At 36.2% G+C, this 10939-nt stretch overlaps 1 protein-coding gene across 1 annotated transcript; it reads left to right on the forward strand.

Moving 5' to 3' along the window:
- Nucleotides 1-592: 592 nt before the first annotated feature.
- On the forward strand, nucleotides 593-2112 carry LOC137732861 (uncharacterized). The gene is made up of 2 exons (XM_068472121.1): nucleotides 593-978; nucleotides 1359-2112. The coding sequence occupies exons 1-2, from the start codon at nucleotides 593-595 to the stop codon at nucleotides 2110-2112; spliced, it is 1140 nt and encodes a 379-aa protein (XP_068328222.1).
- Nucleotides 2113-10939: the final 8827 nt, after the last annotated feature.

Here is a 10939-nt window from a genome sequence, read left to right on the forward strand (position 1 = left end):
TTTTAAATTATGTTGTATATATGTTAGCGAAAGCACACTAATCCATTTCTAATTTGTAACTTTTATGCTACATTTGATTGTGTGCTTTTCTAGATGATGTTGATATCTTCACTTTGAAGGTAGTGCATGGTGGTGAACTTATACACTTAGATAAAGACGGTCTCAAGTGGGAATATAGATGTGGTACATACATATTAACTTTTGTCTGGGGGACTAAAGACGGTCTCAAGTGGGAATATAGATGTGGTACATACATATTAACTTTTGTCTGGGGGACTACATGTCAATGGTAGAAATGAAGTGGTTAGCTAAGAAGCGGGAGAGAGTGGATTCTGCTCATTTTATGCAGTAAATTTCAAGACGAAAAAATTGGTTGAGTTATTAGAGGATGCCAAAAGTGCTACAAGTTGTATATTCCTATACACCTAGCAAGCAGAAGATCATAGAGCTTTATGTGAAGTCTCAGCCACGAGAAGCTGCAAAAGAAGATAACATTGTTGATGAAGAAGAAAATGATTATCTTTAGGACTTAAAAATTCAAGTAAATAATGAGGAGGATGGTGCAGAAGCAAATGAAGGTGAATCTGAAAATATGAGTAACAAAGCTAAAGGAGAGCAAGGGAAAGACAAGAAAAATGGCCCTAAATCTCCTAAGGGCAAGGGAAAACAAGTAAATGATTATGGTGATGTTGAAGACAACGACAGTGATGAAGATTATGAAGAGGTTTTTAAAGACTCAATGTATGAACAAAATGAGAAAGATGACATAACACTTAAAGACGAGAAAGATGAAGAGGTTTTTGAAGGTTACGTGGACCATGTTGAAGGTGACAATGCAGAAAACTTAGAAATACATAAGGAGTTCGATGGAGAAGGCCCTATTGATCCAAGAATCAGTACCTCATCAAATTCAAGTGAGAGTGAAGCAAACATTGTGGGTGTGAAAAGAACAAGGCCCTACCCAAGTGGAGAGACTTTGTACCTGATGTGGAAATGAAAAACCCATAGTTTGAAATGGGTTTAAGATTTCAAAGTGCTAAGGTTTTTAGAGAAGTAGCAAGAAGGCATTCTGTTCTTATTGGTAGACAGTTTCGATTCAAGCAAAATGATAAGACAAGGGTCAAGATCATATGTGTTATTGGGTGTCCCTTTCTCATTCTTGCTGCTAATGTAAATAAGTTTACATATTTACAAGTGAAAACATTTGTGGACAAGTATACTTGTGGGATGGGCAACCAAAACATCCATGCCAATGCTCCATACTTGGCTAAGTGGTTTCAATCAAAGCTCACAACTGCCCAATGGGATGTAGGTCAATTTTAGGAGAATGCAATAACTAAGTCAGAGTGCTATGACAGTTGGAAGTGGTTTTTGGAGATTTTGAGAGAAGATTTGAAGATAGAGAACAGTCATAGCTACGTTTTTATGATGGACAAGCAAAAAGGGTTAATTGATGTTGTAGATCAATTATTTCCAAATGCAGAACATAGGCATTGCCTTAAGAACTTATATGCAAATTTCAACAAGGATCATAAGGGTTTGACATTAAAGCTACAAATGGAATCCATAGCAAGAGCTACTACACTACCCTGGTTTGACGAGATGAAGAGGATGCTTAACTTACATGAACCTTCACATACATGGCCATCTAAGAGGAATCCAAGTCAATGGGCTAGATCACACTTCAGGGCGGAGTTTAAGTGTGACATCCTGCTAAATGACCTATCAAAAGCATTCAACAGGTCCATTTTGAATGCTAGAGACAAACTTGTGTTAACGATGTTGGAAAGAGTCAAAATGTACATCATGTTATTAATGGCATCAAGGAGAGAATCTATAGAAAAGTGGCATGATCAATTGGGTCCAAGAGCGACCAAAGTTTCGGAAGAAAACAAAAGAAAGGGGCAGTGGTGCATTTCAAAGCATGCAGGGCAAAATAAGTTTCAAGTCCGGCAAGAACATAGAAGGGTGTTTGTGGTTAACTTGAATGCCCACACTTGTGGTTGTAGATCATGGGATATTTCTGGGATTCCTTGCCAATATGCTTGTTCTGCAGTTAGTAGATTCCATGGCAATCCTACAGACTATGTTGATGATTACTCAAAAAAATAAGCTTACATGAGAACCTATAGGCACATAGTTGAGCCGATGCCTAGCCAAGACCAGTGGCAAAGAACTGGGGACCCTCCTCTAATGACTCCCATTTACCATAAGCAACTTGGGAGACCAAAGAAAAATAGAAAGAAGGGACCTGATAAAAAACCAAATCCAAATCTCCACAAACTCCAAAGATACCACACCAATTTATCATGTGGAAATTGTGGGCAAGAGGGGCATACAAGAGTCAACTGCAAGGTTAGTACATCTTAATTCATTGAGTTAATTATGAACTAAATTGATTCAACCTTAAACTAACTTTATAGTTTGTTACAGGAGCCAGTGGATCCTATTAAACAAGCAAAATACTTGATGAGGGAGGAAGCTAAAAAGCTTGCAAAACAAATTGGAAGAGCAAGCCTTAATGAAGAAACTTCCAGTGGCAATGTTTTAGAGTCATTTTTTGTGTTTTAGCATCTCTCATTATGTTTGGGAAGTTGTAATTGTCAACCTTTGTTTTAGGTGATGAGAAACTCTCTTATTCTAAGGCCAAGAACTGCAACTTCTACATCAAAGTGATCTGCTACATCCAAGGGAACTTTTACATCAAAGGTAAATATATTGTGAACTGTTTTGAGGGTTTTAGTATGTCTTTTTTCATTTCATTTTCGATAAAGTTGGCTAAGGATTATTTTGTGACTTTGTAGGCTACTAAGAGTAGCCAATGCCAATCCCAGCCAATACAAAACTCCTCCCAAATTGTTGAAATTCTACAAGGCCAGTGCAATGCATCAAGTTGTGGCTAAGGAGAACAATCAAAGTGGTCAAACTAATCTAAATCAAGTTGCTGATGAACAACAAACAAAAAAGAGGTTAAAATCTCCTGTTAAGAGGAATAAGGCACCTACGTGGCTGCAGAAGCAGAGAGCCACAATGCAGCCTTGGCATTATTGAACAGATCATGGAGTCTTGGTGAAAAGAACAAGTCGATTTTTTTTTTTTTGAGGAATTATGCTTTGGATGTTGGAAACCAAGCCAAGACTTGATTTAAGTATGAAATCTTTGTTTTGGAACATTTTAGACTCTTTTGTTTAGGATTTAGTTAGTTGGTATTAACATTTCTACTGAACTGTTGTACGAATTGATATTTTTGGATGGTATCAAAATTTAAGCCTATTTTATTTTTCAAATTTTCAGCGTAATTTGAGTATGTATACATGTTAGAATGAGTTCTAGTGATGATTTGGACCAGTTGGGACGTCTCATATGCCCTACATTGTGTTTGAGGTGGATTGGAAGCTCAAACTATGGACAAAAAGCCAAAAAGATTGTTGTTGTGCAATTAATTAAAAAAAATTAAAAAGACAAGTTTACCAAACAAAAAATTCACGTCGGTATTTTTAAAATCCACGTCAACATTTTTAGAATCCATGTCAGCATTTTTTAATCCACGTCAACATTTATAAAATCTACATCAGCATTTTTTAATCCACGTTAACATTTTTAAAATCCACGTCAGCTACTCTAATGAAAATTTAACGGAAGTAATAGAAACATGATAAAGTGGAACACATTTTGAGTTTCAAAGAGTAAAATTGTGACTTTTGAGTTAGAAGAAGCAAAGTGGGATTGAAATAGAGTTCTAGGGAGCATAGCTAAAATTAAGCCTATTAATTATTTAGAGACTTTGAATGGAGTCTCTAAGTAACAATTAATATTCTTTGAAAGATCTTAATAATTTTCAGTCTTTGATTGAAGCCAATGACGTTAATATATTATTGTATTTTCATGTTGATTATTATATGTTTAATATAAAAATTGAAATTTTAAATAAAACCCATGATTTATTGTCACATCCCGATCCGACCCCCATCACATCTCGGGCTCGACTTCATTGTAGCACGATATTGTCCGCTTTGGACCCCAACCACACCCTCACGGTTTTGTTTCTGGGAACTCACACGAGAACTTCCCAGTGGGTTACCCATCCTTTGAATGCTCTCGCCCGAACTCGTTTAACTTCGAAGTTCCAATGGAATCCGAAGCCAGTGAGTCCCTAAAAGGCCTCGTGCTATATGGAGGTGGGCATGTACATATAGGCACATCACCCCCTCTCCGTTGGTCGATGTGGGATGTTACAATCCACCCCCTTTAGGGACCCGACGTCCTTGTCAGCACACTCGCACCACACGGCAAAGTGGCTCTGATACCATTCTATCACATCCCGGCCCTAGCCCCCACCACATCCCGGGCTCGACTCCACCATAGCACGATATTGTCCGCTTTGAGCCCCGACCACACCCTCACAGTTTTGTTTATGGGAACTCACACGAGAACTTCCCAGTGGGTCACCCATCTTGGGAATGCTCTCGCCCGAACTCGCTTAACTTCGGAGTTCTGATGGAATCCGAAGCTAGTGAGTCCCCAAAAGGCCTCGTGCTATATGGAGGTGGGCATGTCCATATAGGCACATCACCCCTTCTTTGTTGGTCGATGTGGGATGTTACATTTATAGGATAGAAAATGACACACCACGACCCGGAATGTCCACCTAGACTCCGAATCGAGCTGTGATGGCCATCACTCGAAGGGTGACGAAGCCATAAGTGTAGTGATGTGGAAAATGTGAATAAATTTAAACCTAAAAGGTGCCTATATATAAGAGTGCACTTGAGAGCGGGAATGAACCCATTTCACATGTAATGTCAGAGCATAAGTAAAGTACAGTAAAGGTAGGATGCGAATTATACCGTCGAAGATAATCACCTATATCAAAGTTCGCCAAGAATCCTCGTTGACACGAAAGCTTGTTGAAAAAGCGCCCACTAGATCTTGTTCTTTAATGTAACCAACGACAATAGACTAAAACTTAGCAAAATAAAGAAAACTAGAAAACACACAAGACTTATACTGCTTCAGCAAAACTTTTGCCTATGTCCAGTTATGATTTCTCTAGGTAGAGAAATCACCACAACTTTGATTAATAATAGAGATTACAAAACTTTTGCAAACCCTAGAACTAATCTCTCTCACTTGTCTCAGTTGTCATAGTTTTTCTCTTTGAAATGTAAACCTTGCCGTACCCTATTTATAGGCATAGGGTGCAATTTACATGTCCTTTACAGATTGTAATTCCTATTCTAAGTGGAATAGGAAATTAGACTTCCTTTCCAATTCCAAATAGACTTCTAGGATTTCTAATCTAAATTGAATAAGGAAACTAAGATTCTTTCCTAGCCCTTATAGGAGAAGAATCGGTGCATTTTTTTTTTTCCTAAAAAAATCGTAAATAGAAAAGGACACTAATTGACGAGCCAAAACCTAACAATCTCCTCCTTGATGAGTCAAACCAAGTCTTGATCGTTGCACCCCAAAGTATCTTTGAACCTTCTTGAAGCAGCTCTCAAAATCTTCAAGAGTCTTCACCTTGGCAATCTTCTTCTTGCCTCATTGCACCTTAAGTGAGGAGGTGCTCCACTTTAATCAATCAACGAGATTGATCAAGTTCAAGCAATGCTTGAACTTCTTGGCCGACACTATCTTTGTAAGGAAATCTGCAGCATTGTCATTCGTATGAATCTTTTCAATCCAAATTTCCTTAGACTCCACCCAATCTCTGATTATGTGATACCTTGCTTCAATGTACTTTGATCTTCCAGAAAAAAAAACTTGATTCTTTGCCAAGTGAATAGCACTTTGACTATTGCACTTCAGCTTCACACAATCTTAAGTGATTCCCATTTGACTTACCAAGCCACTAAGCCAAATTGCTTCATTTCGAGCTTCGGCCAAAGCAATATACTCTGCCTCTGTGGTGCCCTCCAATTGATTGGTTCTCCTGTGCATGTAAACACATAACCAGAAGTTGACTTTCTCTTGTCCAAGTCCCCTGCATAATCGGCATCCACATATCCTAACACTGATAGGAGCATATTTATGCGACTTAAATGGCTTGTTCTCGTACATTTACGTTATGTTTCTTTAGTTATTTTAGTTCTTTATGCTTCTTTTGTGTGTTTTCAGGTTCTAAGGGCAAAATATGCAAAAGGATGCCTTTTGGAGCCTTTTGGAGCAAATTAGAGATTGGAATGGATATCATATGCTTGGAGCCAAAAGGATGGACGAAATTGAAGACTTGAAGTAGGAAAGTTAAATCCTAAAAAGACCTCATGTTTGAGCATCATTGAAAACTCCTACGCATTTTAGAACACAAAAACAACATTCCTAGCAACCTTAGGACATTGTCGTGTGTTTCCTTGTGTCTCCCTTCCTTGCAGGCAAGGAAGGGCTTTGTTCCCTATTTTAAATACTTAAACACTACCACTTATCATTCACCACATATCATTCATCACTTATCATAATCATTCACTTATCACTTAACATATCATACACTTATCACTTATCACTCATAATCATCTACACATTTCAACCATCCACCTACTTCACCTACAACATCCACCTACTTCACCTACAAATGACATAGCCATATGTTCCCTCCACTACTCCTATAAATACCTTTGCATTCATTCATTCATGATCATCTCATTTCATACACAACACACCACAAACACTTCCATTCCTTCTCTTTGCCGTGAGTTCCCTTGTAATCCAAACACCATTTTTCCATTTCCCTATTAATCCAAACACCACTCCCCAAACCATTCACACCATCAAACTATCCTTAGACCTTGTGCTACAACAACGAGGAAGAGAAGAGTGCCTAAACGTTCATACAATTCAAGTTTGAGTTGTTGGAATGTTTAGGTGTTTCTTTGATTTCAATGTTTAAATTCAATTCTCTTTGTTTGTACGTATGAGGAATGGAAGAGAAGAGTGCCTAAACGTTCATACAATTCAAGTTTGAGTTGTTGGAATGTTTAGGTATTTCTTTGATTTCAAAGTTATAATAAACTAAACCCCCTTTAGCTAGGGGGTGATTCGAAATATATGTTTATGCTTGCATTTTGATTTGATTAATTCTAATTGCGTTTCATAAGTTGTGGTTCAATTTGTTTAACCGTTTGATTGATAACTTATTTATGAATGTTTATTAAGAATGCGCGCTTAATTTTCATGCATCAATATGACGCTAGAATATAAGTGAGTTTCACCTAATAGTTACGAACTTATATTCACAATTAGTGGAGGTTGCTTATAAGCAATCGCGTTAAATAAATTCTTGGCATAAGTTTCATGCGTAGTCCATAGTAACGAATGCCTCGTCAACACTTAAAGTTTTCATGATGCTTAATGATCTTTGATTGTATCTTTATTGTGCTTTTCACGTAAAGGACTTTTGGAGAATGTTGTGAATTGCGTTGCGCTAACCCATCCAATTCATTAACTTAAGGAAAACTTGACGGTTAATTTAAGCGGACCTAATTGACCCGGGGCGTTGAGAATTAATGATTTGTTGAAATGCAATTGGAAATCGTTTTATTATGCAAGTATAACATATGTGGAGATGAACCCCGTAGCTAACTTTCCATCCATTTGTTCTTTCTTTTCTTGTTTCTGTTTTCATGTTTAATTTAACTTGTTATTCAATTATGTTAAACATGTGAAACTAATTTCTTTTTAGTTAGAGGCGAATTTGAAGCCATGGACATATGTTGGTTATGATTTGATTTACTCCAGTTATGAATTCATGAACTTTAGATGTGGGTTACTTTTCTGTTTTGATTAAGAACTTGTTTATGTATGTGGGTTGAGGGTCGACACTTAATTTGCATGCCTAAGACTTGATACTAGGATATAAGGGAATTTCACCTAATCGTTATGAACTTATATTCATGAGTAGTAAAAATCGCTAGTCACGATTGTGTTTAGTAAACCTTAGGCTGGATTAACATGCGTATTTCATAGTTATGAATGCCTAGTCAATGTTTATGATTTCCGTTGAACTTAATGATCTTTGTTGAATGTCTCTATCATGCGTATTCCATGTGAGAGACTTTGATTAGGAATAATTTGGTTGTAATGCGTATCCCATTCAATCCAATGAATCTAGGGAAATCTGAAGGTTAATTTAAGCGGACCTAATTAACTTGGAGCATTGTCATTCATCGTTTGTTGAAGTCATAACTGGGAGTCAAATTATATGCTTATGTTCATGTGTGGATAAGGAACCCTCTAACTAGTTTTTCTTCATTCTATTCCATCAATTTCGTTTGTACAATCTGTTTTGTTTCCAAGTTTCTATTTTAGTTTAATTTCGTCCAAAACCAATCCCCCATTTATTTTAAAGTGTTAGATTAGTTAGAAATACATTTATTTTGTGTTTTTACGTTTTTTTGAGTCAAATCCAAGTGATTAACAATCCCTCCTAATCCCCGGTCCAGAACGATCCCTACTTATACATATACTACAATTTGACGAAAAGAGGGTTTAATTTGTGTGCGTATAAATCTCGCACCAAACACCGCTGCATTGTCTTTTTCTTCTTAAACATAATCCTTTGTCACCAAGAACCCTTCAAATAATGCAAAATCCACTTGACTGCATCCCAATGTTGCTTTCTTGGATTTGCCATGTATCTGGAAACGACGCTGATTGCTTGAGCTATGTCAGGACGTCTACATACTATTGCATACATGAGGTAGCCCACGACATTAGTACAAGGCACCATCTCCATTACTTGTTGCTCTTCTTTGGACGTAGGACACTGTTGCCAACCTAACCTGATGTGAGCCACCAAAAGAGTCGAAACTACATTTGCTTCTTGCATGTTGAACTTATCAAGAACCATCTGAATATACTTGGCTTATGATATCTAGATCCTTCCAATGGTCCTATCTCTTGGAATTTCCATGCCAAGGATCTTCTGTGCAGCACCTAGATCCTTCATGTCAAACTCCTCGCTCAAGATCTTCTTCAAGTCCTGAATTCTATACTTGTCTTGACAAGCAATTAGCATGTCATCCACATACAACAATAGCAATATGACCATCCTATACAAATTCCTTGGACTTATTGTTTAAGCATATAACATTTATATGAGACGGCTTTAAACAATAATCTTTGCCCCTTATATATATGCTAAACTAGATTAGTTTAACATGTGAAATGTCCGTAAAGTATCATCATATGATTGGCTTTTAGGGCACATTTCCAACAAATTATAGATGAAACGGAAAGACTTCCATTGGAATCCTATTTAAATTAGGACATGTGTCTCTTAAGTTGTGTAGGAATTCTTGAAACCAAGAGTTAAGAATAACAAGTTCTTTATTGCCTAGAATAGAATACTAAAATAGATTATATTTGTCAAGAAGTGTAAAATTGTATAGGCGAAAAATCACACATTTGACTGAGTATGCTACTAATCAATTTTTACCTCTTACTCTAGTGTGTACTTCCAAAGGAAAGGACACGAAAAGCATAAATACCTCTTTAATTTCTATAATAGATGGACTAAAACAAATTATTGGGACTTGTGAAGTACAACAATGGTCTAAAGGGACGAATGGAAGTGATTGACACATACAGCCTTTTTTTTTTTTTTTTTGTAGGTGCTCATTTTGTATGGGCTTTTAATTTAATGTTTCTATTCAACGGGTGTGGTTATTGGTAAAAACTTGTTAAATCCATCAATCTAGATCATCATCAAGATCAGAACTTCTTGTAAAAAAAGAGTAAATAAATAGTAGTATAGATATATCATAAAATTGATTTCTTCCGTAGGATTGGGGGATCAAGCATTTTTGTTGAACGATAAATGGGTTATATTATATCTTTTCATGGTGGATCAGCAAATTATTGGGGTGAGCTGGATTTGAACCAACGTAGACATATTGTCAACGAATTTAAAGTTCATCCCCATTAACCGTAGCTTCCCATGAATTAGTGAATTAGGTGGGATCATTTTGTATAGAATAATAACAAATGTGCAAAATAACAAAGCAAAGAGCAAGTCAATTTTCATAATAAGGTCGATGAAGCCTTATTTTAGCCAATCCAGGAGCAATTATTCATGGATATTATGGAGAAATCCTTTCCAATGGAGATACATTCGTTACGTTTATATATGTTGTTTTACTAGTTTGTTTGTCCCAATCATTAATTCTCGTTGACCACTCCCTAGAGGAATCATTGAATCAATAGCAATAAGTCTAGTGAATGATCTGGAATGATTTGGAAGTGACAAAAATTTTCAGGTTTTGAAATTTGGAATTCTCGAAGTGTCTAAATGCATTCAAATTTTCCATACAATTCTTCAAAACATTCGGATTCCAAATTTTTTGGATTCACATAATTTTTTTTAACAGGAATTGAAAATTACATTCCAACTTGCACCCTTACATATGAGAGATATTACTACTTTAGGAAGAAGGAAATGTCTAAATAGCAGAACACAACGAGATAAAGAAAAATACCTTAATATTATTATTATTTTTTTAATTCAAGGGACAAAATAGAATTGGTTGATTCATTACACTATGTTTGGATTAGAAAAATAAATTTAGAATTTAGATAAAAGTCAAAATTTATAAATTAACACGTACCAATTCTCTTATTTGGATTTATAAACAAGGAATTTAAAATTTCCGCATAAAAAAAAAATTTGGAATTTGAGACTTCGAATTCTCATGTTTAAATTCCATGTAAATATGTGTCATTTTCTAATTTCTATGATTGAGAGCTTGAAATAACAAATTTCGTTTTCAATTTCATTGTAATCAAATAAGAAAATTCATAAATTCTGGAAAATAAAATCTCATCAAAACCCATAAATTTATAAATTCATTAAAATCCCTCAAATTCACCATTCAACACCCCCACACAAACCACCCACTAAATTTCTTCGTCCAAAGAAAAAGTAACCACCCCCCGCACACCCCCC

Source organism: Pyrus communis, chromosome 4 (genome assembly GCF_963583255.1).
Source record: "Pyrus communis chromosome 4, drPyrComm1.1, whole genome shotgun sequence".
NCBI classification, from domain to species: Eukaryota; Viridiplantae; Streptophyta; class Magnoliopsida; order Rosales; family Rosaceae; genus Pyrus; species Pyrus communis.

Excerpts from the sequence above, each read along its gene's own strand:
- LOC137732861 (XM_068472121.1), top strand. The coding sequence starts at position 593 with ATGAGTAACAAAGCTAAAGGAGAGCAAGGGAAAGACAAGAAAAATGGC. Across the intron at positions 979-1,358 it reads TACCCAAGTGGAGAGACTTT|TTGGAAGTGGTTTTTGGAGA; the intron begins GTACCTGATGTG and ends GTGCTATGACAG.